Source organism: Hydractinia symbiolongicarpus, chromosome 8 (assembly GCF_029227915.1).
Source record: "Hydractinia symbiolongicarpus strain clone_291-10 chromosome 8, HSymV2.1, whole genome shotgun sequence".
Lineage (NCBI taxonomy): Eukaryota > Metazoa > Cnidaria > Hydrozoa > Anthoathecata > Hydractiniidae > Hydractinia > Hydractinia symbiolongicarpus.
The window spans coordinates 27,179,101-27,207,024 of record NC_079882.1 but is presented as its reverse complement, the minus strand read 5'-3'; the positions used below and the strand labels follow the sequence as shown (position 1 = coordinate 27,207,024).

The 27,924-nt window shown below is 34.9% G+C and overlaps 2 protein-coding genes across 3 annotated transcripts in view; one reads left to right on the top strand and one right to left on the bottom strand.

The window, feature by feature from the left end:
• Window positions 1-577: 577 nt before the first annotated feature.
• LOC130655081 (uncharacterized) lies at window positions 578-10,698 on the top strand. Its single transcript, XM_057457782.1, has 10 exons — window positions 578-753; window positions 7,086-7,492; window positions 7,580-7,650; window positions 7,992-8,054; window positions 8,152-8,279; window positions 8,377-8,473; window positions 8,584-8,733; window positions 8,839-9,017; window positions 9,181-9,346; window positions 10,305-10,698. The coding sequence occupies exons 1-10, from the start codon at window positions 629-631 to the stop codon at window positions 10,500-10,502; spliced, it is 1,584 nt and encodes a 527-aa protein (XP_057313765.1). The 5' UTR covers window positions 578-628; the 3' UTR covers window positions 10,503-10,698.
• Window positions 10,699-12,142: 1,444 nt separating this feature from the next.
• Window positions 12,143-27,924, bottom strand: part of LOC130655077 (dedicator of cytokinesis protein 3-like) — a 56,333-nt gene continuing 40,551 nt past the window's right edge. For both annotated transcript variants that reach the window (XM_057457779.1, XM_057457778.1), the window contains 43 exons: window positions 27,736-27,789; window positions 27,583-27,653; window positions 27,216-27,314; window positions 27,071-27,143; window positions 26,632-26,735; window positions 26,017-26,191; window positions 25,468-25,568; window positions 23,340-23,423; window positions 22,721-22,821; window positions 22,566-22,647; window positions 22,259-22,311; window positions 22,063-22,174; window positions 21,918-21,988; window positions 21,664-21,779; window positions 21,323-21,450; window positions 21,102-21,197; window positions 20,914-21,012; window positions 19,690-19,784; window positions 19,087-19,165; window positions 18,900-19,000; window positions 18,764-18,822; window positions 18,619-18,690; window positions 18,452-18,528; window positions 18,288-18,373; window positions 17,417-17,521; window positions 17,226-17,286; window positions 16,763-16,894; window positions 16,577-16,684; window positions 16,410-16,499; window positions 16,228-16,332; window positions 16,065-16,151; window positions 15,924-15,978; window positions 15,752-15,830; window positions 15,580-15,664; window positions 15,419-15,505; window positions 15,050-15,226; window positions 14,890-14,973; window positions 14,682-14,813; window positions 14,478-14,515; window positions 14,275-14,401; window positions 13,759-13,850; window positions 13,412-13,559; window positions 12,143-13,337 (listed from right to left, as the gene is read on the bottom strand). In XM_057457779.1, the coding sequence (XP_057313762.1) occupies window positions 12,768-13,337; window positions 13,412-13,559; window positions 13,759-13,850; window positions 14,275-14,401; window positions 14,478-14,515; window positions 14,682-14,813; window positions 14,890-14,973; window positions 15,050-15,226; window positions 15,419-15,505; window positions 15,580-15,664; window positions 15,752-15,830; window positions 15,924-15,978; window positions 16,065-16,151; window positions 16,228-16,332; window positions 16,410-16,499; window positions 16,577-16,684; window positions 16,763-16,894; window positions 17,226-17,286; window positions 17,417-17,521; window positions 18,288-18,373; window positions 18,452-18,528; window positions 18,619-18,690; window positions 18,764-18,822; window positions 18,900-19,000; window positions 19,087-19,165; window positions 19,690-19,784; window positions 20,914-21,012; window positions 21,102-21,197; window positions 21,323-21,450; window positions 21,664-21,779; window positions 21,918-21,988; window positions 22,063-22,174; window positions 22,259-22,311; window positions 22,566-22,647; window positions 22,721-22,821; window positions 23,340-23,423; window positions 25,468-25,568; window positions 26,017-26,191; window positions 26,632-26,735; window positions 27,071-27,143; window positions 27,216-27,314; window positions 27,583-27,653; window positions 27,736-27,789 (4,550 nt within the window). In that variant the 3' untranslated portion in view covers window positions 12,143-12,767. The remainder of the gene's footprint in view (window positions 13,338-13,411; window positions 13,560-13,758; window positions 13,851-14,274; window positions 14,402-14,477; window positions 14,516-14,681; window positions 14,814-14,889; window positions 14,974-15,049; window positions 15,227-15,418; window positions 15,506-15,579; window positions 15,665-15,751; window positions 15,831-15,923; window positions 15,979-16,064; window positions 16,152-16,227; window positions 16,333-16,409; window positions 16,500-16,576; window positions 16,685-16,762; window positions 16,895-17,225; window positions 17,287-17,416; window positions 17,522-18,287; window positions 18,374-18,451; window positions 18,529-18,618; window positions 18,691-18,763; window positions 18,823-18,899; window positions 19,001-19,086; window positions 19,166-19,689; window positions 19,785-20,913; window positions 21,013-21,101; window positions 21,198-21,322; window positions 21,451-21,663; window positions 21,780-21,917; window positions 21,989-22,062; window positions 22,175-22,258; window positions 22,312-22,565; window positions 22,648-22,720; window positions 22,822-23,339; window positions 23,424-25,467; window positions 25,569-26,016; window positions 26,192-26,631; window positions 26,736-27,070; window positions 27,144-27,215; window positions 27,315-27,582; window positions 27,654-27,735; window positions 27,790-27,924) is intronic.

Below are 27,924 nucleotides of genomic sequence, written 5' to 3'. Positions count from 1 at the left end.
AGTTATATATCCAAGTCTTTTTATGGTGTGATAAAAATGCATTGTGAGGACTGGGGACCAAAAGGGTTAGCCCATGGCAACACCGCCGACTTGTTTATTTAATTGACTGTCAAAATGAAACAAGAAGTATCAGTAGCTAATGATAAGTTTTTTAAAATCACCTATTAACCATCTCCTTGTCCTCAAATAAATTTTCAATACAAATATCAATGGTTTCATGTAACGGAATGTTAGTGAACACAACATGTTGTCTTTTTTATTTTAAAAAGTGTGTAGGGCATCGACATGTTTGGTTTCTTCTATAGTGGTGGCCTTCTTTATTTAAAAATACAAAAAAATCACAACAATTTTTCTTTATTTCCAATAAACTATGCAGCCTGCGCATACAATTTTTTTTTTCCAAATTTTAACTTTTTTTATTCACTGGATGTGTATATTCTATTTTTATCATATCGTAGCTTTGAGATCCCAAACTCGTCCCAGGTTTCTTGTATCTTTTCTGACATAGAAGGGCGATTCTTTGGGGGACGAATTGTGCTGAACTCGAGGAGAACTTCGCGCAGTTTCCCGGCAAATTCAAGATTCGGCACCGTATAAAATAGTCATCACATCAGCGCAAAGAATAAAGATGGCTGACGTACATACATCTGATCTTGAAAGTTTATCTGCCTCTGTTGGTCATGGACACAGTCATGGACCTACCCCAGAGTTTAAAGTTCAGTCACTTGATATATATCGTGCTGCACAACTTGGGTAAGTAATTTTGAATCACTATTAATAGATCAAAATTATTTCAGTGTGGCCAGCGTTGGGTAAAGAGGGCAGGGGACAACTCTGCAAATTGGACTATCATGCCAAATTAGGATAGTAGCTTACTTAGTAAAGCATCTCCCATTTAGGCGATTTTTTATTTCCATATAGTGTATATACATAGCGTATAATCCGCCAACTCCGTGAAAAAAAACACATTTGACGTCCTTATAGCTATCCATATCGTCAACATGGGATAGGGGCCTTCGAAAATTTTTTGTGTGTATTTGTGTGTATTTCACAGACGGAAATCCGCTAAAAGAGGGGGGGGGGGGGAGGGGGTCCAAATCTTAGCGGTGATATCCTGCTAACAGGGCCCGAAAAAAATTTTCGAAGGCCCCTTATTTCAAACCTTTATTATCGTAGCGCTATCTGTCGCGAACTGTTCAGGGAAGGGGGGGGGGTATGACAAGAAAAAAAACCCACGTATTAGTGGACAAATAAGCCGGATCCGACATGTACTATCATCCAATAAAGCCGTGATAGATCCTTCAACTCCGTGAAATTTGAAAAACGCGTTTTCTTACTTTCTGATGACTAGCAAAAATAATTTTAAAATTATAATATTCATTAGAAAACATTCTCGACTCATTGGGCCCTCAGAGGTATAACATGACCATAATTATTATCAATTAAGTGAGATAACAAAATATATCAAAAATGGCCGCTGTCGCGCTTGACTTGAAAATCACAAAAAGGTATAGCTGGCTGAACTTACCGCCAAATTTTCGTCATGCGCGATTTCCGACTCCCCTAAAATGATTAAGTTGTAGTATCAAACCCCCCGAATCGAATTCATTCATTAAAAATGGTAGGCAGAGCTGTTGTAAGTTGTTGTAGGCTTCGAAAGCAGTTTCATGGAGTTATCGGATTCACGGAGTTGGCGGGTCATACGCTACTACCCTAGTATATATTGGCACCCTTATAAAAGACAGTATTTAGCCCAGCGGGTAAGTATTATTTAATTAGGTAATATTTTCCAAATCCAGTGAATCCGCATCATCCAAATTGGGTAAGACATGCCTCATTGACCCATTTACATTAAAATTGACCCATTTACATTAAAAACTCGATGGGTCCATCAGGAAAAATCTCCATCCAAAAGTATAGCTAAACAAAGTTTCCAAACTAGATCTTTTTTTTTAAATGCTACCATATATTGACCTAAGTACCTGATTATCTAAACAAACAGATCTAGCGACTCTTGCAACTCGTTAACTTCACAATTTTTAAAGGAATTCCTGCATTATGATATTTTTTTAAGTTGTTTATTAAGTCCTTTGGAATTTTTTAAAAAACTTCTTTTGTTTAGGATTTAAATATTGAGAACTTATGATGTCATAAATGCTGACGTTACATTTCTACCTTCAATTAAAGGGGCACTCCAGTAAAAAAATTGTTATTTTGATAAGACAACACATTACAGTATGTAACTTTACATGTATGCGAGTTTTACGACGTAACGGTCTCATGTCTACATAAAGAACGTTAACATATCTTTTGTTTACACACAAACTTAATTGCTTTCTATTGTTATCGTTGTCGCGAGTCATAACAATAAGATTTGATGAATCCTTTTGTTGTCACATGTAACATGTGTTAAAGATAGTGAAGGGTATTGAAATGTAGTATTTTAGAAAAAAGAATGAACAAAACACTTATTTTATTTATCGATAATTCTGTCCCTTTTTTATGAATTATCGCTAAATAGTGATCGATAATTATAGCTTGTTATCAAATTCCCTGGAATCGTCACATTTAAAAAAACTATTGCTGCTACTTTTTAAAACTTTTAGTAATATTTCTTATCATCGAAGCATGTAAAACTTTTAAAAATTCTTCTTATAAAAAGCAACGTTTAACAGCACAAACGGAAAAACCCTACTTTCAGGACTTTCGCTTCACGATAAAATTTCGAAAACAAATTAAATTTTAATACTAAAGAAAGAAAAATCTAAAAATCTAACTTTTGACATTCTTGATAGATCTAAACACTCATTGTGAGAACATTTTGTTTTGCGATTCGAGCTAAAAAGCATTTCTATCGCCATTCTTCGTTCTTAAATTTTAAACCTGCGATCTAAAAAAGCCTTTCTATCGACGTTCTTCATTCTTGAATTTTTGAAACGCAATCCAAAAAACCGTTTCTATTGCCGTTTTTCGTTCTTAAACTTTTATAACGCGATCTAAAAAAGCATTTATATCGCTGCTTTTTGTTCTTAGGTCGAGCATCTGAATATTAAAACAATGTTTTTATTTCATTTGTTTCCATTTATATGTGAAATATAACATTTAGCTTTGTGTGAAAAAAATAAAATTGCATGTTAGGGTTAGGGTTTAAGATTAGAACTCATCATCATCATCATCATCATTCTCGGCTTAACGTCCGTTTTCTATGCTAGCATGTGTTGGACGGGGTATATTAATGACCCTCTTCCAATCTGATCTAGACTGTGTTAGATCTAAACTCAACTTCCTCTGTATCAAGTCTGTCCTTATAACCTCCTGCCAAGTCTTTCTCGGTCTGCCTCTGGGCTTTGCCCCAGGAACTATCAAGTCTCTACACTTTCTTACCCAATTATCCTCCTCCATTCTTTCCAAGTGCCCCAGCCAATTCAATCTTCTTATCTGGATAACATCTTTAATTCTACAGAGACTTAGCCTGCTTCTTAGCTCATCTGAACTCTTTCTGTCTCTCAGACTGGCGTTACACATCCACCTAACCATTCTCATATCATTCCTTTCTAAACGATCAAGATCTTCCTGCTTCACTGCCCATGTCTCACTACCGTACAACATAACACTTCTTACACAGGCCTCATACAACCTACCTTTTATCTCAATTGACAGGACTCTGCTAGTCAACAAAGGAAGTAACTCTCTGAACTTTTTCCAAGCAGAACCTATCCTACAAGTAACACTTCTTCCAACACCCCCTTCACTGCCCAACATATCACCTAAGTAACAGAAGTTCTCAACTATCTCTAACGAGCCACTGTTGTACATCATTAAAGCTGGAAATACTTCATTCTCTATAATCTCACCTTTGCAACGCTTGCATACAAACTGAATGTCAGCTCTTAACCTTCCACTAATACTACTACACTTCTTATGTACCCAATGCTTGCAAGTCTGACAAAAAATTGAGTTACTACCAACCCCTTTCCTGCAAACTCCACAAGGCCACTTTCCAACTACAAGGTCACACTTGGCTGCAATGCTACTAATCATGACTTTAGACTTTGCTGTGTTTACCTTTAGCCCTTTCTCTTCTAGTCCTTTCTTCCACTTCTCAAACTTTTCAACTAATTCTTCCATCGACTGTGCTATGAGAACCAAATCATCTGAATACAATAACTCCCATAGACAACCTGTTCTGAACTCCATCGACAGTGCTTCTAAGACTAGAATAAACAACAAAGGACTAAGTACAGAACCCTGATGTACACCAACATTTACACTAAATTCATCACTAAGTGAATCGTTAATCCTGACACGACTTCTAGCATTGCTGTACATAGACTGTACCATCGTAACTAGCCACTCATCCACACCTAATTTTCTCATAGCCCACCAAATAACTTTGCTCTATCAAAAGCTTTCTCTAAATCTACAAAGGCAAAATAGAGATTCTTTCTCTTTCCTAAATACTTTTCCTGAAGCTATCTGAGTAAAAATATTGCATCTGTAGTGCCACGCCCTGGAACAAAACCAAATTGGATCTTATCTATATCAATTCTTTCTCTAAGTAACTTATCAATCACTCTTTCAATAACTTTCATTACTTGATCAACCAACTTCAAACCTCTATAGTTACCCCTTTCTAATGCATCACTCTTGCCCTTGAAACAATTCACTAATACACTCGACTGCCACTCACTCGGAATAGCACCATCCTTTAGCAAGACTTGTAATAAGCTCAACTCCAATATATCCATATGCTTTTACCGTCTCTGCAACAATACCTGATACTCCTGCAGCCTTGCTAATCTTCAATTTCCTAATTGCCTCCACTACCCATTCTGTCTTGACCTGCATAGCTGACCCTTCTACAACATCATCATCAGACAAATTATCCTCGTCCCAATCAAACTCAGTGTTAAGCAACCTCTGATAATGATTCTTCCAAGCTACCCTTTTCTCATCCTCTGTGCTAGCCAAAACACCTTCATCATTACGTATACACTTCTCACCTACAACATCTTCATTAGTCTTCTTCATTTGCTTTGCTATCTTGAATACCTCATTGCGCTGGTCTTCCCTTCTTTACACATCTGCAAATCTGTTTCTCTCTGCTTCTGATTTTGCCTTATACACTGCTGTACGAGCGCGATGCTTAGCTTCTAAGTAAATATTTTTACTACCACCTGACTTCCACTCTTTCCAAAGTTTCCTCTTTTCCTTTATACACGGGTCAACCTCATTATTCCACCACCAGGTCTGTCTATGTCTAGCTGGTCCGTCCACCCACAGGTATCATCAGAAGCTTCTAGAAGACAATTCTTCAAAGTAGTCGAAGTACTTTCAACATTGTCACTATCACATTGACCATTGTGGGCTAACTGCTGAACTTTTGCACTAAATTGTCTTGCTACAATCTCTTCCTTCAGCTTCCAGACTTTTCGACGGGGCCTGTACTTTCCCTTGGCTTCTTTAACACTCTTCAAGATAATATCACAAACCAGCAACCTATGCTGGGAAACACACTCTTCCCCCGATATAACTTTAACGTCCTTCACCACTTTCTTGTCTGACTTTCTAACTAGGAAGTAATCTATCTGTGTCTTACAACCACCCGACTCATATGTTATCAGCCTACTCTGTCTCTTACTGAATGATGTGTTGCAAACCACCATGTCCGGTGCCATTCCAAACTCAAGCAATCTCTCCCCTTCCTTATTTCTGCTCCCAAATCCATAGCCTCCATGCACACCTCTATAACCTTCAGATGACTTCCCAACATAACCATTAAAGTCGCCGCCCACCATAACAAGTTCAGTGTCTCCAAACTTTGATGTGACTGCTATTAACTAATCATAAAACTTATCTTTATCTTCCTCACTGAGTCCACACTGTGGAGCATAAACTGACAGAAAAGTGACAATCCTATTACCTATCAAAAACTTTATCACTATAATACGACTATTAACACGCATAACATCTATTACTTTTTCTACCCACTTCTCTGCAACGAATATGCCAACTCCTCCATATCCATCACTATTACCAATCCAAAAAGCTTATACCTTGCCCACTGCCTCAGCTCAATCGAACATAGTAACATTTATAATCTGTGAAAATTGAAAAGAAAAAGAACATAAAATTAAAAAGTTAAAAAATGATCTCCATTAGAATTTGCCAAATACATTAGAGATAGAAGTCTTAAACGAAAGCAGACTTTCATCACAGGTCACTTGGTCTGGAAGATTATTCCACACTTTTGCAGCTCTAAATGGGAAGGCTTTTTTGCCAAATTCAGTGTTGACCAAGGGAAGTGTGAACCTGTTTTTTGAAGCTCCTCTTGTTTAATGATTATTTTTTCAAAAGGAATTTTGAGCGCATGTAATCAGGAGCAATGTGTTTCAAGGCTTTGAAAACTAATATGGCATCGTTTTTGATGAGTAAATTATTCATTGAATATTCTTCTCTTTCCCAAGAAAGGTAGACACATTTTAATCGTTTTTCTAGTTTACCCAATCTACCTTTGGTGGCACAAAATTGCAAAATAGCAGTGTGGACATGCTTTTGATGATATCTTGACATATGTAAAAACTGTAATTAGAAGCCAACTAGTGTAGATGAAGATTTATTATACAATATCTGTGTGTAAACTCAACTGTAAATGGTCCACCTTGGTTGGACTTGGATGAAGTTGGGCGGGTATAAATGATGTACTTAAATTGAAGTAGAGCTACTTTGTGCTTGGTACCATACTGCCTGACAGCGAGTGAAATTTCATCTATAGTCCCCAGAACTGGGAGTCTCAGATAAACCCACTATACTACCTATGACAATATCTTAGTGATGCACGCCAATAGCTCCAGATTGGTATAATGTACCTTAAAGAGTACAAATTATATACAAGAGAAAGTTTTGCAAAACTTATTTTGCGAATTTGACTCAAATCTGCAGAAATTAAAATGATAAAATGGTTCATTCACAAAAAAAATCTTCACAAAGTATGTTAGCAGTGCTAATTCATTAAAATTAATCTTCACAAAAGGCATTTTTTGGGCGTGGCAAATTCATTCAACTTGTGTGTTTTGTATTGATAGGGATTTAGCAAGATGTCAAGAAATCATAGAAAAGAGTGGCATCGAAATACTCTTGGAGCAAGATGAAAGAGGACATACTGCCATGCATTGGGCATGTCTTGCTGGACATAACAATGTCATTCGTTATTTTATACAATGCAACGCTCCTTTGGATAAACCAAGTAGCAATGAACTTGCACCAAAACCAATGCATTGGGCATGTGTTAACGGCCATATATTGACTGTGGATTTATTACTTCAGCATGGCGTTTCAATCAACACAACAGACAACCGTGGTTGCACTCCTTTAATTATTGCAACTCAATATGGTCAAACTATGCTAGTTGGATATTTGATAGGTAAAGGTGCTCGGAAAGATTTTACAGATATTGATGGTGACACAGCCTTACATTGGGCTGCGTTTAAAGGTAGAAATTAGTTTTTGCATTAGTAAGGTTAAACGACATTTTTTGATATTCCACTGTACTTACAATTTTTCTTGTTATTGTGTTTAGGTCATGCAGAGATAGCACAGCTGTTGGTTTACAGTGGATTCAACGCGAAACAGAAAGACGATGTCGGTCAGGTAAGACCATCATGTTTATGCAAGATAATTTATACTAGGAACATGATAATTGATCTTATGATGTAAAGAAAATTGTCAAAGAAACATTATCAGTACATTTTTTCTTCTGTACCTAAAACTTTCAGTATGTAAATTATCTTTTGTGTATGGATAGCAGCATGTCTTGATAATGTGTTGAAATATAGGAATTATTGGAGCATTACAGTGCCACAAGTCAACTATCTCACTGTAATGCCGCCTCAATTGTAAGGTTTAGTTGTCTTCTAAGTATCTGATATTAAGACAGGTTCTAATTTTTGATGGGATGCGAAATTGAGCATCGTTATTTTCTATGTTTTTAGGCTCCACTCCATTTAGCATGTTTGAGTGGCAGTTTGGAAACAGTGCGATTCATCACCATGCAGGTTAGATCTTACTTCCTCACCATCTTCTGTTATTGCATTTTGTTGATATCTATAAAGGTAAATAAGGTAACATGCGTTTTTTGTGACAATCGTTTAGGAGCCTGATTTATTTTTGAAAGACAACAACGGCAAATCAGCACTAGATTTAGCAAAAGGTAGAAATTATAAAGATATCATTTCTTACTTGGAGAAAACCATCAAAATGGAAACATATTGCAGCTTTTGGTATGTTAACTTGGTTCATTAATGCACTGATGTGCGTGCAGGTGCAGGTATTCATTGTAAATTTTGTTTGTTGTTGTTTTTTTGTTTTTTTTTGCAGCAAGAAAGCTTTCAACATGTTAGGGGGTGAGAAGCGCCATCTCGTATTTTACATGATCTGTCTCATTTTCTTCAGTTACCCAATGTATTTCTACCAAGTAAGTTTGTTGTTGTTATTGTTGAGTATATTGCTGCTATCGGTTTGCTCAAGTACGTGGAAATGTGGAACGTGGAAGTAACAGTAAATTTATTGATTTATTTATTTCAGTTTTCATATCTATGGTCAAACTTTCAATCAACAAACGTTATCTTTCTTTTGTTGAATATTCCCATGTGGTATTTCTTTCTAAAAACTGCTAGGACGGACCCTGGGTATTTAGAAAGACATACAGAAGGTTATGATTTAGCGTTAAAACAAGTAAGTGTATTTATACCCTTACCTTTTGTATAGTGAATGTTATGCTTGGATTATTTTGTTTTGTTTTTCGATTTAACAGAAAATTAAATTGCGTGTGTATTACAGGTATCCCTGCATAAGGAGTGGGAGACTGATTCTGAAAATAATCCTTTGACAAGACTGTGTCACACGTGTCGTCTAGTGCGTCCTCAGCGCGCTAAACATTGTCGCGTGTGTGGCCGTTGCGTCAACTATATGGATCACCATTGCAATTTTGCATATAATTGCATTGGAGCAAAAAACAGGTAATGTAACAGTTACAGTCGTGGGGAGGAACAGCCGTTAGGATGGAATCCCCAAGGATGTTAAAACTTCCCTTCATTCCTTCTTACGATTGTAGAACATTTGTCCTCTTTTTACTGTTTTGATCTCATATTTTTAATGTTTTTAAAATATTATCTATTTTAGAGTATACTTCATCCTGTACTTAGCATCATCAGTGATTGCATCATATTTTGCATTTTTTCTGGCCAAGCAAGTGTTGAACGAATTTGGTTGGACTCCTCTTCGCGTTGTATTTGCGTTGCTGTATATTGTTTTCGTTCCAATGATGTCTTTTCTTCTAGTTACACAAGTAAGATATTAACCGTGACATTTACTTACCATTACTTCTCTTTTCTTGACAGTTCCAGTCTGTAAAGATGAGTTAGAAAGAATGATTTAGTTTAAGAACATAAGCTTCCGCGAGGCCAAAAATTTGGGTTTTTTCACAGTGGCCACACCTAAAATTTCCTAATTAACTTAAAATTTAGACCGGAACTATCTATTTCTTTTAAGATTTCCTTAAATTGTTTATCCTTGTGTTTCTGAGTAGTTATTTTTCATCGTCACGTGTTGAAAATAGATTAGTACGTAAGTTAAGAATATCTTCGTTTTTTTGTCAAAATATAATAATTATAATTTTCGTAAAATATAATATTTTACAACAGCAACGACTTTTCGAGTGAGGCTTGTCATAACTTGCTAATATCTATAAATTCGCGAAAGACGCAAAATTCAAGTAGTTTTCTTCTACAGTAAGTAGCTGACTAAGTGAACTGCGAAGTTTTAAATCTCCGCTCTCGCGCATTGTTAAAACTTAAATGTTGTCAGTCGATTTAGTGCACGTTACTGAAATAAAAAAATTTAAAGAGATCCCAAAATATAGAATTAGATTGGACTAAAAAGCTCCTTGTGCTCAAGATATTCTTAAAAATATTTGATTTAATTATGCTGCATAAACTGATGATGTCTTATTTAGGAATAGCTAAATTTGACGTTCTTCTGTCATCGGTACTTTTTGACGTGTTAAGAGGTGTGCATTCAAACTTTATGAATGTATAGATAATATAAAGGTGAATTGACTAATTATACCAAAATGACATTTGTTTGCTCGTTCCAGGTCTTTTTTTTGGGCGGTGGCCTTATATTTTAGTCGCAAAATTTCAAAAACAGTGTCGTTAAAGCTCCAAAGTCCAACATTTTGTACTCTTTAAGTATCCCATTTGAAATTGCTTTGAACTCCACAACTCATATTTGTGTTTTCTTCACAGCTTCTTATGATCTCGATAAACCTGACGACAAACGAGAGGATCAATATGAAAAGGTATACCTATTTGCGAGATGATCAAGGCGTATTTAGAAATCCTTATGACCGTGGCTTCTTTAAGAATTGGATGGAATTTTTTAACTTTCTACCGGCACTTCGATATGGAATTGATCGCAAAGAAGGAGAGCTGTTTTCTGTCTAACCACGTAAAACTGATAGTTTTTTTGTGATGAATTCATAAAGTCTCGATGGGGAGTGTTGCCGACCGATCGAGTATACGGTCGAATGTTGTGGCAAGTATACATAAGAAAACAAATTGATGAACACGATGAAGTAAATTGTATTATTTTTTTAGCAATTGATAATATTTAAATACATAGCGGTTACATATCCTTTTATTTGCATTATCGTCTTTATGGAGTCAAATTTCAAAACAAGGTAACACCCTAGGCGTATCATTTTTTTTTGCAAAATTCATAGACATTTTTATTTTAATGATACGTCCTTGAATTCTATATTATATGAAAAAAAACTTGATGCCAACCTCCGTTGACAAATGACAGTTCAAAAGCTTTGACTGTAAATTTAGCTTTCGACTCTAGCCGAATCCGTGATGTATTTGCAAATAAATACGCATTACTGAAATTTCATTCCTTACTTTCTCGTTACATAATAGGATAATTACCAATTTTTCTCTCTTCAGTTTTTTAAAATTTTTTTGTTATTAATTTTCCCTATTTTAAGTACGTACGCCGTCTGCTCAATATTAGCTCTGTTTCCCCCACAAACTAAGTTTTTCGTCTGACATTCTTACATTTTCCCGGCTGCCTTTTGGTAAAAAAAAGTTGGCAAAGAACATCAGCAAAGTCACTCTTTTCGGCCATTTAGTTGGGAAACAGCCTTAACTCGCCATTCGTCCCAGACGGCATCCTGTTCCTCAGGGTTTGTTGCCTGATGTCAAAGCCTCTGGCCTCGATGTTATAAAGGGAAGAACCCCTGGGGACGAGTTGAAGTGCTACCTATTTTAGATGCATTTTGATAGTTCGGATCTAATCTGACAATCTAAGTCCTTTGTAAACATTGACAAGTGAACTTTCATTAGTTCAAATTGCGAGAACCTAGGATAAAAATAACTATTTGTGGGGGTCAAAATTGGCCACCCAATATATTTAGGGGATTGCAGCTATAGTACGCTGTTAAGATATTTTTCAGGTATTTTTAGTCGTGACAATATGTTTACGTTTTTTGTTGCTGGAATAAAAATACTGGCGCTAAAGTTCTGCTATTTTTTGATTGCATAAATAAACGTTTTCCTTATGACGCGATCGCATAATCTGGCCATATTTTAGCCAAAATCGCTCAACGATACCAGGGTAATTTTCAGTCTTTTCTCATATGAAAAAGGCAAAAAACCTTCAAGACGAGGGTGGATGTCGGGCCAACACAAGTGACACAGCCTCCACCTGAACAAACTCAATAAAAGAAATTATAGTATAGAGACACTGATAATTTCTGACGGTGTGGTCATTGAAACCATCTGTAACTCAATTTGTTGACTGTTTGTTGTGTGGCGCTTCTCTGGAATTTTCGTGCAACTTTGACCTTTATTCATCTTTAGAACGCACACGCCAATAAAATCATTATTTTTAAAAAAATCCTTCAGCGAAAAATTATTCCAATACAAATAGTTTTTAGGAGGAAAAATTGGGCCAATAATACTCTTACTTAGGGGTACATTCAAAATCACATTGTTGAAGTATTTAACAACGGCAGTTGTATAGTTATTGCATCAATCTTACACATTTAAAATCTTTTTAAATATGTCGGAGAAAAAACCATTAGTTTCATTCTGCATATTTTGGTACTAAACCGATGTAAAATTATGTACAATATATCGACAAAAAATTAACCAAAAAATATAAGTTCAGTGTTTAAAAATAATTAGGGTTAAATTTCGTGTATTTTTCGCGATTCCCGGGAAAAAATCCGGGAAATCGGATGAAAACCTTATTTATGGACAACCGCAAACGGGGTCATCCGTGTTAAGTCCTTAAGAAATGTTTCTCTAAGTTAAGAATCCGTTTAACTGAAAATTATTGCGTTTGGACGAGGTTGAAAGCATTATAAAAAAAATACAAAATTGCTGGTATAAAAACAAATCAAAAATAGAAATTTGAAAAAAAATCAAACAATTACGTGTTTTGCTTTAAATATTCTATCTGAAAATATAAACAATAACAGAGTAAAAAATAATTCACTTTTTTTACACACCTAACTGACAAGACTTACTCTAGTCTCGGCAATAAAACGGTAAGCATGATTTCTTTGTTGTTAAAAAGTTTATAAGAAGACAGATAATTTAATTACACACAAAAAGAGATAAATATTGAAAAGACAAATTCGAATTTAAATTTACAATTGTTTATCAACTAAATATAAAACACACAAAATTATGAGTTAAACTGAACTAACTTATTTTTCGAAAAGAAGATTTTCGAGGTAAGGGCGGTGGAGAGTCATTTTCATCATCCTCCTCCTCACCTTGATTGTTTACATCAACTTGCGTGACAGATCTTCGTGCTGGAACCTTCGGTCTTTCTCGAGTTCCTTGAATATTTCGAGGGGCAGGCACGGGCGGGGCATCATCTCCGAAATACATAATTGGAACAAGTTCTTTAGGAGAATCATAAAAATCTTTATCGTCAATTTTTTCATGTGAAATGTTACCATATAATTTCATATTTTGTAAATCAGTTGAAGTTGGCTCTTTAAACCCATCAAGAGTTCGCGAGTTTAGACCGTCATCACGTCCGTCCGTGCTACTGGTACGTGAAGATGGCACTTGACTATCATCTACATTCTGGCTGCTTCCAAATGAACTTTCTGAACTGTCAAATACACTGTCGCGGTTCACTTCCAGGGAATTAACGACTTCTGTAAAAAAAGTACTATGAGACTCTTCGCCTGTGTGGCGCTTCTGTCGAGGTGGAAGGGAAGGGGCTTCTTCTTCTTTTATAAAGGCTAAACTTGGTGCAGACTGAAAAGAAAAAATTTAATTTACACTTTTCCTATCTTTCGAAAGCGTTATCATTTAAATCATTATAAACTTACAGCAGTCAAACCAGCTTGTTGGAGACCAAGTCTTTTTAGAGCTGCAGGTGGAATATCCGAAGGTATTGTCGGTGACGACTGCAAATCCTCTTCACCAGTTACTGATGGCACTGAAGTACGGCGAGGGGGTAGCGGTGGGGCCTTTTTACTGAAATAAAAAACACGCAGACACTAAGAATTATATTCACTGGGCATTAGCCCATGCAAAGTCCGCGGGTTCGTCTATCATACATGTTCCGGTCCTTGAATTATCGCCCGTCGTTTATATCCGGGTAACTCTATTCTGTGTATACTTCGAACAAAATACGGGTATTAACAAATTAATTCTTGTGAGCAAAAAGACTTACCTGTCGGGAGTGCTTTCACCGGATGCCATGTGTGGTACACTACTGCGACGAAACATGTTTTGAAGAGACGTTGATATGGTTTTACCCGGGGTCTAAAATAAACATTCACATGTTCAAGTCCTTAGCCTATTATAGTTTAAACTAGTCGTTAGCCCGTGAAAAAAATCCACGGGTTCGCCCGCCCTTTAAAATTTACCCGTCGCAACAAAGCGGCTAAAAAATATATCGTATTTAATATTCGTGTTTCCGTAGCACGTCTTCCTATCTTAACGGGGGGTTCGCGCAAAGACAGACATGATACGGCTATTATTTTAAAGAGACTAGTGGAAAAATCCACGGGTTTACCCGTCCATAAATGACCCGTCGCAACAAAGTGGATAAAAATATATCGCATTTGATATTCGTGTTTCCGTAACATCATTTTCTAACTAAGCAGGGATCCGCGCAGAGACAGACAGAAGACGGCTATTATTAAAGAGACATTTAGCACATTTTACTCGATGTGTTAGCGCCTACCTTTTCTCTTCTGGGGGTAATTTCACCATCCGACGACGTTTTTGTTAGATTGTTACCGACGCGACGAGTTTCAAGTGGTGAGTTCCTAGGCGAGTTGGTTTTTGGCGAAGCCCGTCCTGGTGCAGTTCTGTTAAACCAAAAAACCAAACGGGTTATGAATAATAAAATAATTTTAAACACAGAGAAGCAATAATTCAACGTACCCCGTTAAGTTAATTGAATTCGGACGTGCCAGTACATTCTGTAGAGAGTAATAAAATATAATAAAGGCTAGTTTAAGAAAGACAAATTCTGAAAATTTTTTAAGCTATTTGTTCACATCATCCCAACATTTATGCACAAAAACAAAAATCAACATCCTTAGAATTTTATGCGCAAATGTTTGTATTGTGAAGTTCAAGACTAACCTCCATTTGCTGTCCAGTTTCGACACTGACTTTCATCGCAGAGTACATCATTACCATTTTCTCATGAAAAGGTTTTAACTGCTCAGTTGCGAACGTTTCATGAATATCCAGACCTTCTTTCAAAATATTTGACTAAAGAAAACAAGAAAAATATTTAAATACAAAAATAAAAAAAAATAAATTAATAATCTAATGAAAGAGCACATACCTGGCCTTGTAAAAGAGTCTTCAGTTGTTGCACTTTGTCAATGTCGTCACCATTGAAAAATAAATACTCATCCGAAAGAAACGCCTGTAAATAACAAGATAACGAATTACAAAAATATAATAATAAAAAAAATTCAATTTTCAAAACACCACACCCTTACATTTTGATAGTTAGAAATACCACCGTTAACATTTGCATCAATGACTCCATTTAATATCATGCTCAATCGATTAACATTTGCATTTTTCTTTTCTTTATATTCTTCAATAATATTGACCAGCTCCTGATTTTTCGATAAGATTGATTCGATTGCATTTTCGATTGGAGTCATATCAACCTGAAAAAACCAGACATGCGCAATGCAATAAATTCATCAGTTTCTAATAATTTAAGGGGAATTGTCCCACAGTAACTGCTTTTGTTTTTAAAAGAATCTTTCTATTATGAGTAAGTCATTAAATACCTTGAAATCGTGTATAACAATTTCTTGTACATAATTACATTGCATTGCATTGCATTACAAAGTTACCTTTCTGGTAGATTCGATGGTGCTCCATTTTAGAATGTTGGGAAACTTTCTCTTTGTCCAATGACTTGTCCGTTCCAACCACAGCGTCTACGATAAAGTACAAATTTACAGGATAAAAGTGAGAGTACATATTTCACTACATGCATGAAGAAGGAAGCTACCTTAAACTCATTGGCTGGGTCTTTTTCTCCTTTATGGTACGGTCTGGAGAACACAAATTGCGTCACTTCATTGGATCGGTAATAACTAAAAAAAAACGAGCAGTTAAAAACCAAAAATACCGACATTAGAATTACAGTATCGAAATTAAATTACATCCATTTTTTAATTTACCTGGAAATTTTTTCGTCGACGGTTTTAACTTCAAAAATCCCCTCATTCGTGACAGGATTCACATTACATATTTGAATATCTAATGCTAGTTAAGAAAACTGAAAGCTTAAAAGAGACGCTCATAAGATAAGATACAATTCCTCGCACAATCATATCAAGTTTAAAAGGATACGTTGTCCAATGCCCTGTACGATGGAGACATCAGGAGGAGTGTTTTTGTACATGATCTAGAAAAATAAATTAATTGTTTACCAGCTTGTATTCTTTCACCACACAAGGCAAAAATTGAAACACTATACCGTAGGTGACATACCTCAGCGCCAGGAAATTCATTTTTTATACGAGATGTAAATCCAGCAAGTGTTTCTAGTTCCAGACCTCTGTATATCAAGACCTGGTCCTGCAAAAAAGTAGTTTAGGTTTACTGACATTCAACCAATTCGAGTTTAAGTTAATTAAAAACAAAACTTTAATACCTTCAAATAATGCGCGAAACCGCGCCCATAAAACGAAACGCGGAAATACGTCGGAGCTGGTCTCATTTGCTTCATTATATTGTCATAAAAATAAGCCTGTTTGCGCTAAAAAAGAATGACCCACGGTAAGTAAAAAAAATGCGATCAATCAGAAGTAGAACACAAGGTGAAAACAACCTTACCAAGATTTCACTTAGTTTTGTGTAGTCGATGATTTTGTTTTCGTACAGCTGAGCTAACTCTTTACATAATGTGATACCACTTTCCCATGTCTAAATAGAGCAAGCTAGTTAGCGTGATGTAAAAAAAAATAAAAATCTTGATTAGTTTGAGTACTAAAAAACAATACCTTTCCTTTATCAAGGTAGTCGATTATCTCTAGATACAACTGTTCCTTTCTATGCCACTCTTGCTGTTTCGGAAATTTTAAAAACTTTGGCAATTCAGTATCTGTCCACTAAAAAAATAAAAGATTAACAAGAATCTGAAACGAGATGAAATATTGCACCAGGGTAAATTGAAGAATTATATTTACATCCATGAGTGACGCATGCAGTTGTAAAGTGAAGCCAGCTTCTGTGTAATTGTTACACAACACATGTAATTCAACCAGTTTGTAAATGTATTTGATATACATATCTGGACGTCCGAGATCCTTGTAAAATTCCTGAAAAGAAAGTTGACATTATCTATAATGTAATGTAGATACGTCTGTCTGTTATGCAAAATGGTACCGCAAGTAGCGAGACGCACGCAATGCGGTATAAAAAAAGGACGACCGAACCAGTGGATTCTTCCACGGGACGAGTAATAATAGATTCTGCTAACTCAAAAGTGGGGTCGATACTTGTTGGAAACTCAATGAAAAAATAAAGTTTGACAGCTGGAGGTGTTGCATCATTTGCTGATAAAAGACACGTTGATGCTGATGTCAGCATTTCTTCTTATCAAGAACAATAAATTTTCAAAGAAATCGATCATGTTTTTTAGATTCTCACCAGCAGTCGCACAGTGCACAACATCTTTTGGTCATTGTTGCTATCATCATTGTTTGCAACTCTGAAAAATAACGCATACAATTTTTATAGTCCTATAGAAGCTATTTTTATTATTTACGCTTTTAGTTAATTTTGTTATAAACTTAATAGTAATAATACAGTAGTAGCATTGCACTCTGCTAACCACATACCTGTAATCAAGCAACCGTTTTAACAGTTCTGTGATGGAATGAACTGATTTCAAGCCTTCTTCGTGTAGTTGTGGATCTCGACACTCTGTGAATTTGTTCGACATTCTAAGCAAAAAGTAGCTCTTAATTTTTAATCTAAGTCAAAAGAGCGGTTTTGCAACAAGCAGTGAAAAGTGACCTAGTAGCAGTACAAAACATTTACAATACTGACATAAACAAAATGATCGTTACTATCGTGAGCACGTCAATACTGTCGCAAATAGATTAACAATGCTATCGAAAACATCGTCGTTACTCTCGCAAACAATATCGTTACTGTTGCAAACAATATCGTTACTGTCGCAAACATTATCGTTACTGTCGCAAACAATATCGTTAATGTCAAATAACATCGTTAATGTCATAAACAATATCGTTACTGTCGCAAACAATATCGTTACTGTCGCAAACATTATCGTTACTTAGGTGAAAATTTATCATAGCACATCCGTATTTCCTTCTCACCAGAGAATGCTTCCCCCCGATCAGACCTCTGATCATGACGGGCGAGTATAATGCGTGTAAGTCATATATGAATTATCGTTACTGTCGCAAACAATATTGTTAATGTCAAATTAACATCGTTAATGTCAAATTAACATCGTTAATGTCATAAACAATATCGTTACTGTCACAAACAATATCGTTACTGTCACAAACAATATCGTTACTGTCGCGAAGAATATCGTTACTGTCACAAACAATATCGTTACTGTCACAAACAATATCGTTACTGTCGCAAACAATATCGTTACTGTTGCAAACATTATCGTCACTGTCGCGAAACATTTTTCATGACTGTGGCAAAAAGAAAGAAAAAATAACAACATACATCTCATGAAATAATTCCTGAAATTCCAAATCTCCTTTTTTATGATTCATCAACAGTTCTAATTTCTCGATTAATTCTGCTTCCACCTGAGAAAAAAATTTACCAAATGAAAAAATAATATTAAAATTTAAATATTTTTCAAGCAGATGGAGCTAAAACCGTACCCTTTTAAAAGTGTGGTGCTCAGCGAACTCAACTTTCATCATGTCGTAGAAGATTGGAATGGTAGCTTTTCGCAGTTCTACAAAGAAAAAAACAAATCAATGTGCGCGCCTGAACTGAGAACCCAGCTACGAGTCACGTGAGAAAACAAACAAACAAGTTAACCTACCAAGCTCAGGAACGAGCGTCATCTCTAAAAACGCGCCAATCAAAGCAGGTATGAAATATTTCTTCATGTTACCTGAAAATAAAGGATAATTAAGGTGAAAGTGACCACGACCAATTATATTTCTATTTATGAAATTAAAGCATACCCAGCATATCCCACATTGCGTGAATCTCGAATCCCATAACAAGTCTCATATCATCATACCTGTTGATACAACATACGTGAGCAGTTTGATGCTGTAGTGCTGCACAAAATTTGAGGTTGCAAAGTATAAAAAGTACCTTCTCAGAAGTTTTGCTCGCTTAGCAGTAGGGAAAGATTCCAAGCTCAACGTCGGTTGCGTTAAAAACAGAACTGATAACTGGAAATAATTTTGCCACAACTAAGTAAAAGATAAGTAAATAATTTTTTTCATATGTTTAAAGAGATTAATTAAAAGTCTTAATTAAGGTATAAAGACAATTGTACCTGTTGATCGAAATATTCACTCTCCAGAAAGTAATCTGTAAATGCTTTCGAGAAATACTGCACAGCGGTTAGAATAACGCTAAATTATCGAAATAGACATAGTTACAAACTGTATTCAACAACAAAAGAGGATTATTTCGCGCTAAATTAGACAATACAACCTAACTTTAAAATTTCCCCGGACTTTTTCTAGGTTTTCACTAACTTTTACAAAAATCTGCAGTTTTCAAAGCTCTTTTATGTTCTGTTACAAACCTAAGTTACATTTATTTTTTAGACTTATGTTTCATGCGGCTTTTTACATAAAGAGCTGACATTTGTTAGCAAGATGTGTTTATAAAAGGCGAGATGGTTTTCTCTAATTTTTAAGAAAAGAAGTAATATGCTTAATGCTAGAAAATTTCCCTCGAATGAAATTAAATGTTTAAGACCAAAATCAAGTCGCTTTCAAAAGTATTATAACTTCTTTTCTTTTTTTTTTTTTTTGGGGGGGGGGGTTTCTGTTTGCTTCAAGAATTTATTTTTACGATGACAGCCTAACTCGGCTGAAGTTGACTGATAGAAAAAAAAAATTTAATAGGATCGATAAATAAAAATACGTACTGATTCCCAGCAGTTTTCAATGTAAACCAATCCTTAGGGAATATTTCCATTGTCAGCAATTCTTTAAAAGCTACGGTTAATTTCTTCATAAAATCCTACAAAAAATTAAAGTGTTGTTTACATTCACATTTGCGTGAAAACAATATGCGGAGTGTGTGTACAGAGTGAAGTGAAAAACAATACGCGGAGTGCGTGTACAGAGTGAAGTGAAAAACAATACGCGGAGTGCGTGTACAGAGTGAAGTGAAAAACAATATGCGGAGTGCGTGTACAGAGTGAAGTGAAAAACAATATGCGGAGTGCATGTCCAGAGTGAAGTGAAAAACAATATGCGGAGTGCGTGTACAGAGTGAAGTGAAAAACAATATGCGGAGTGCGTGTAGAGTGAAGTGAAAAACAATATGCGGAGTGCATGTACAGAGTGAAGTGAAAAACAATATGCGGAGTGCGTGTACAGAGTGAAGTGAAAAACAATATGCGGAGTGCGTGTAGAGTGAAGTGAAAAACAATATGCGGAGTGCATGTACAGAGTGAAGTGAAAAACAATATGCGGAGTGCATGTACAGAGTGAAGTGAAAAACAATATGCGGAGTGCATGTACAGAGTGAAGTGAAAAACAATATGCGGAGTGCGTGTACAGAGTGAAGTGAAAAACAATATGCGGAGTGCATGTACAGAGTGAAGTGAAAAACAATATGCGGAGTGCGTGTACAGAGTGAAGTGAAAAACAATATGCGGAGTGCGTGTACAGAGTGAGGTGAAAAACAATATGCGGAGTGCATGTACAGAGTGAAGTGAAAAACAATATGCGGAGTGCGTGTACAGAGTGAAGTGAAAAACAATATGCGGAGTGCATGTACAGAGTGAAGTGAAAAACAATATGCGGAGTGCGTGTACAGAGTGAAGTGAAAAACAATATGCGGAGTGCGTGTACAGAGTGAGGTGAAAAACAATATGCGGAGTGCGTGTACAGAGTGAAGTGAAAAACAATATGCGGAGTGCGTGTACAGAGTGAAGTGAAAAACAATATGCGGAGTGCATGTACAGAGTGAAGTGAAAAACAATATGCGGAGTGCGTGTACAGAGTGAAGTGAAAAACAATATGCGGAGTGCATGTACAGAGTGAAGTGAAAAACAATATGCGGAGTGCGTGTACAGAGTGAAGTGAAAAACAATATGCGGAGTGCGTGTACAAAGGGAGGTGAAAAAAAAAAGTTAACATACTCTTAAATCAATTTTATTTTCATAAACTTCTAAATAATTTTCGTAATGTTCTTTTTCCATTAATTTTAGTATTCCAAGTAGACAAGCCACAGATAAACCCTGAAAAAATAACATATTGTGACAAAGGCTTAGAATAAAAAATTAATAAAAACAAACAAACAAACAAATAAATAAATTAAACATCTTACAGTCATCTGTCCTCTTCGATCAATGGTAAGTATAACGTTGAGAAGAATACTCAACATGGAAGAACTAAGCAAACTGATGTCATTTGACACTTCACTCTGAAAATAAAAACACATGTATATTTATAACGGTACATGTGTCCACAGCAAATAGACTATAAACACACTTATATATTTTTATCATGGTGCGTGTGATCGAAATAGACTAAGGAATAATTTCTTACGGTGCCCAAATGTTGAACAGCGGTTATACAATCTCCCAGAAGATCAAGACAGTTCATCAACTCTTGTTTTCGTTCCATATGATAACTTAAGTTCTTTAAAACGAGCGGCATAAGGATTTCACGTCCATCTAAAATAATAGCAGAAATAATATAAACGAGAACGATTGCACCGCCTCAGCAGAAGCAGAAGTGTCTTTGATTAAGTGGGACCAAAATATAAAAATATAATCAAACAAACAAACAAACAAAAAAAGCAGTCGTGTTGGTAAAATAACTCCTATAGAGAATAGTTGTAATAAAAGGGAAGAAGGGATATTAAAAGAAAAGTTATAAAAACTGACCTGCGTTGATAAACAAATTACTATCGACAATTTTTTGTAGACACAACAGTTTTTGTGCTTGCACTGTCGAGCTTGCTGTCTTTGGAATAGCATTAATTATCTCTTCAACTAAAACACTAAAAGTTATAAGCCTTGATCACAACTTGAAGAGAAACATTTAATAAGCGCACAAAAACTTTGCATTACTTGCAACAAGCTGATTCGTTAATAAAAAGTTGGTCAATGAGGCAAATTAAAATCTTGCTCAGCCATACCTGAATTCATGCTCAGTCAACACGAGAATAACATCATCACACAGCTTAGGTAAGTTTCTTAAAAAGTCAATCTAAAAAACGGAAACATATATCATTATCGCATTTGTTTGAAAGATTAAAATACAGTATGTGCGACCAGGTATACCTTAGTCTCATTTAGAGTTTCACTGGCCACTCCCATCATGTTTGCAATACTCCTGAAAAATTTCTCCAGAAGTTCTTTAAAATCACTTAACACTTCTGTATTTTCAGTTGAACTGTAAAAGAGGTTTACAAATATTAGATGTGGAAAATGTAATCACCTTTCAAGATGAAAATACACATTGGAAACATCATCTAACCTGTTGTGAAGTTGGTATGAACGAATTATTGTTTTGCAGATGTACATGATACTCTAAGAAGGAAATTCATTGGTGGATCACAATTTTCATCGTGCAAAGACAAATGTGCGTTTTTGCGTCTTTATTCTACAATCGCGAAATTATTATTTTTTTTTTGTCATATTACGAATCTATTACGATGGAGTACAAAATATTCAATTTAACAAAATCGCGAAAATCAATTATTGGAAATTTCACTTCGCTTCGTCAAACTCAAATTCGAAAATATTTGGAATGGCGTGTTTTTCTAAATTAAATACTAATGTACCAGCATCGAATTCTTCAAAGTAATTTTCAGCTTGCTATCCAGACAGTTTTCGACCACTTGACATAAACTGTATATCAGTGACCTGAATAAAATCAAGGAATATACGAATGATACAGGCTGTGTTTTAAATGAAAACATTGCACCGTATTGAGTACCTGTATGCTAGCGCTGCACTGAAATGTTGCTCAATATAGGTACTTAGTGTTGATTTAAATTGTTCGTATTTCACTTCCTCGACAATCTTTGTTATGGAAACCTACAAGAGTTTGATAATTTGATTTTTATTAAAAATATCCATTATCAATGTTATCTATAATTGGTTAATTTGTTTTCGTGGTTTCAAAAATGTAATTCAGACAAAATGCATTAAGTTTAATAAGTAACACACGTGGCCTTATTAAAAAGATTAGGCTTCCGCCATTGCTCAATGAGAAAAGAACTGATTTAGCCTGGATGATTCTTAGTAACATGTTATACGAAAAAACGAGGTGTTATGGAAATGCTTTTATTGTGTATGTTGAGTTCACGACAACAACATTTAAGCAATTTGATGTTTTATATTTTCAAGAAAGCTTCCAGTTTTTTGTTGAATGTCCACTTTGCGGTTATTTTCATGAACTTGCTAAAGTTTCAATTGAAGCTGAACGGGCACCTTAAAGGCTGGGGACGAAATTTATTTCAAACTCACAAAGACCTGAAAGGCTGGGGACGAAATTTATTTCAAACTCACCAAGATCTGAAAGGCTGGTAACGAAATATACATTTTATACTTACTAAAACTTTGAACACTGGCACCGAGAGATCGTTATTATTCTCAGATAAAATATTAAAGAGCGCATCGAACACATCTTGAAGAAACTAAAAATACAAAAAAGGGAAAAGTCAACATTTTATTCTCTTATAAAGAGTGTAAATTATTATAATTACTCTCCAATATTATTAATTGTTATTTCTTTGTTATTTTTATTTGTATATAATTAGAACACTTTGTTGGACTGCATATTTGCTGATCAGTTGCAACTACGATTACTTTTGAACAGATTACTTTTGAAATTTCAACGTCTATCTTTAAGAAAGTATTGACTATCGAGGATGATAGAAATGCTATAAAATATTATTCTTTTATTAACAAAGGAATGAATTTCTTTGAAAGATAAATATTGCTTTTTAACTTTAAGGTCGACATGTTAAATAAATATATAAATTCGTTGAAGAAAATATTCTTTGTTTTGTTTTTTATATTCCAGTGTAGATTTTCATTCTTACTGAAACTGAAGCAACAAAAGATGAAAAGAATTCACTATTAGACAAGTTTCGTGGCTTAGCAACATTTCGTTCAAAGATTTTTATAAAGAAAAGAAAGTAGCAGCTAAGCAAATATTAAAATTGAAAACCTTAACAAAGTTTGATATTTTTAACATTAAAAATCTTCAACAAAACCAACATATATCAGTTTGAAGATGGTAACTTCAGAGAGCATTGGAGAGGAGGTCCTACCCTCAACTGTAAAAGTGTACGTTGGTATTTTACTATCGCTCATCGTTATTATTGGATTGGCTAGTAACTTGGTGGAAATATTCTCTGTGGCATTTTACAGAAGACTGCATGATCACGTGATCAACATAATAATAACAAATGCGGCAGTGTGCAGCTTTCTAACCGATGCGATATGTGCACCAATAGTTGGTATATATGTGATAAAAGAATGGCCAAGATGGCCGCTCAGTACAACTGCGTGTAACATTACTACATATGTAACAGAAGCGAATTCCTCTGTACTCACGTGGACATTTGTTTTGATGTCAGTAGAACGTTACTACGCAACAATAAAAAGAAAACTAATCCCCAAAAAGGTTGTGTTAGTGTGTCTAGCTGTGATCTGGATAGTTAGTATGTGTGTCCATTCCACTCACACGTTTCGTGTGACTGAAAAAATAAAAGATATCAGTGGAAACAACATGACAATATGTAATCAATTGGGAGGAAATATTATGAATGAAGAAGAGGATACGATAAAAATCACAATTAATATTATCAACATCGTATGTGTGACATTGACTTTCATACCGCTTCTTCTTACTGCCAACCATTTACGCAGACTTCAAAAAATGAAGATGCCGTCTTCAAGCAAAACATTTAAGGTTTTAAAAGTTGAATTCAAAGTTGTTTTAATCATTATCTGTCTATGTTATGCTTTCTCTCTCCCTTCCTGGATTATTTCACTTTTGCAAACAAGCAAACAAATAAAAGCCAAAGTGGTCATACTATCACGAATATTGTCATTCCTTTGCACGGTTATCATACCGCTTAGCTGTTTTATGTTTTCGAAGTATTTCCGAAACGCTGTTATTGACATGTTCACTGGATGCAAAAATTCAACCTTGCGACTTAAGCAACCGCACAAAGCAGATACGATGCGCAAACCTTTAACGGCGCAACAACCTCTGCACTATGCAGAATATGAAGAGCTCAACACGCCACCAAAATTTATCAAAGGGACATTTAAAACTTCCTCCGAAAACAATGACATGGGCAATGTGAGTATAGGTTCCCACGATTTTTCCCCGATACATACTTCAGCCAAAGACAATGCTTCATACACAGGTTCAAATGATGACTATTCGTTTAGTGATACAAAGTTTTAAAAAGATAATACTTTCTCAGATATCATCACGGTTATTACATAGGTGCTAGTGTAGAGGAAATATCTACTTTGTTTTTCGCGCTACAGAAGACAATACTTCAAAATGACAACTACGGAGTTGTGTATCAGAAGAAGAATTTTGTTTATTGACACAAAGAAAAGGCGATTTATATTTGTGCTACTGGAAAGAATATGTAGCTAGTTATTCTTTATTTCAATAAAACAACAACAACAACAACAACAACAACAACAAGATACCTTGATCACTTCTTCAGGTGACACCTTCAACAGTGACTCTAGAGCATTTAAAATTTCTTCGTGTTTCAACTTCCGCCATTGCAACAGATGAACAATATCAGCTAAAAACGTAATAGCTCTGATAACCAAGTGATGAGAAAGCAAGACTATTTTGTGTAGGTTCCTCTTGTAAATATTAGCAAAAAATACTGCCTTAACAAAGAAATTTTAGCGGATAACAAAAATTATTAAATTTAGGGGGAATTAAATTGATGGTCAGTAAAAATCTTTTTTTTAAAAAAAAAAACATCAAAGTTGGTTTTCCCTTTTAAATGGGGCAACAGGAATACAATTACTTAACTAATATAAACTGGAAAGACAATCAATTTTTTAAAAATTGACAAAGAGCGATAATTTTGGCGAATTGCAAATAAATTTAATTTTGGCAGGAAAACAATATTTAATTTGGCAGATTTATCTTCACACCACCAATTTTATTCTCCTAAAAATTTCTTTCCTTAATATATAAAGGTGTATGTAAATCGTATTGGTACTAAAAATGTTACTCACAATTTTGTGTAAGTTTAGTTGAACAGAGTAAAGTGCGAATCGTGAAACTTTCTTTACTATTTCTGTGGGGGCCAGCAAATACCACACCCGTTGTTTCTTGCTTGGTCAGTTCAGAACGATTATGTGGCAGCCGAAGATATGATTGCACAGATGCGAAGTTAATAGAATTGTCTAACTAAAAAATATGAATCGTTAGTGCTTAATAAAAAATAGTAGGATTAAGACTTTATCCTACATTAAAACATATTTGTTCTAAACAAGCCTTAAATGGTCTAACTTTAGTGAGGAGAATCTTTTGGGAACTAAACAAGGTTTATTAAAATGCACAAAATTTATCCATGCCAAATTAAAAAAAAAACATCATTTCTTCAAAAATCAAAAATTATGACTAAGTGGATTTCAGAAAAATGCTTTTGTTAAAATAACTTAATGATATTGGATTTTACAATGTTTTCTTTACTAGATACGAGTCTCAAATTCTCAGTTCTGTATATCGTCATCAACTTTTTTCTTCCAAAAAGGAATTTGTTTTTACACACACACACACACCCCTTAAAGCATCATGTTTTGGTTGATATTTCAGCACAAAAATGTGTAAAACATGGAGAAGTGTACCTTGTATATGAAAAGACCGTAAGTGTCATCCTTAATAACAGTGCCATCATTCTGTAGAAGCTTGATGAAAGAAAAACCAAATATTCTTTCCCCTTTAACTTTACCTAGAGCAAATAGCACCTCTTTACACCAGCTCCAAAATAGTACTAAATTATTTATACAAGAAGCGCAGGGTTTACACTTCATAACAGAGCATGTTTTTGTGGTATATTGAGAGATTGCAAATCGTAGTGTAAATTTGTTGAAAATGTGTTGTGCATGAAAATAAATAAGAAAGTAAAAAAATCCGAAGAAAGATACTTGCTTCATTGGCTTTATGAAGACAGCACAGGCAATTTTTTTATTATACAAGATTTATCATAGACACAAAACCTTGATTCCACATAATTCTTAAGGCTTCATTATTTTTGTAAAAAAAAATCTCAGTAAAACAAGATACCTTCATTTCTTGAGCAGTGACTGAATGTGAATCTAAGATGTGCAGTATGAAATTGTTCGATTGGTAGAGACACCTACATATTACAGGAACAGTGTGAGGTTATACACAAATAAAAATGAAATAAAAAAAGTGAAAACGAACGAACTTTGATAGTCTCGTTCCAGTTGGGTGAATTCGAGTGATAGAGAACATAGGAACGGTATTCTGACACAGGTTTATCTCCTGATCCAATATAGATGCAATCCTAAAATTAAGAAAGAAAATAAACATAGAAGTAACAAAATATACTATATAGCAGTTTTCTAAGACAAATTTCTTAAGATACAATCCAAAAATTGAACTTCTTTGGCTTGGATGGGTTTAGTTTTCATAGTTGTTCTCAAAAGAATTAGCACGCTGGGCGTGAGGAGGAGCAAATATGAGCCTTTATTCAACTCATTATCGTACTTGTTTAATTTATAGTAACTGTACTAAATAACATGGATTATACTTGAAACGTCGTTTATACATACGTTAAATACTTGTCCACGATCTGATACTGCACATAAAGCAACTTCAACATTCTTACTAGATGACTTTGAACCTGTTAGAATTAAAAACCTTGATTATTTAGCAAAACTTTAAATATAGTATGTATTATAAACAATAGCTAAATAAAAAAATACCTTTTTCGAAATCTGCTTTGCACAATGTCACATAAAAATCATTCCTCACATAACCTAAAACACGAGTAGTACAATGATAATACTTAACGTGTGCTGTAAACATTGACAAAAAATACATAAATAAATGAAAAATGTGAAGCAGATTAAGAACATCTTGTGTAGGGAGACAACAAACAAAAAAAGGAACAT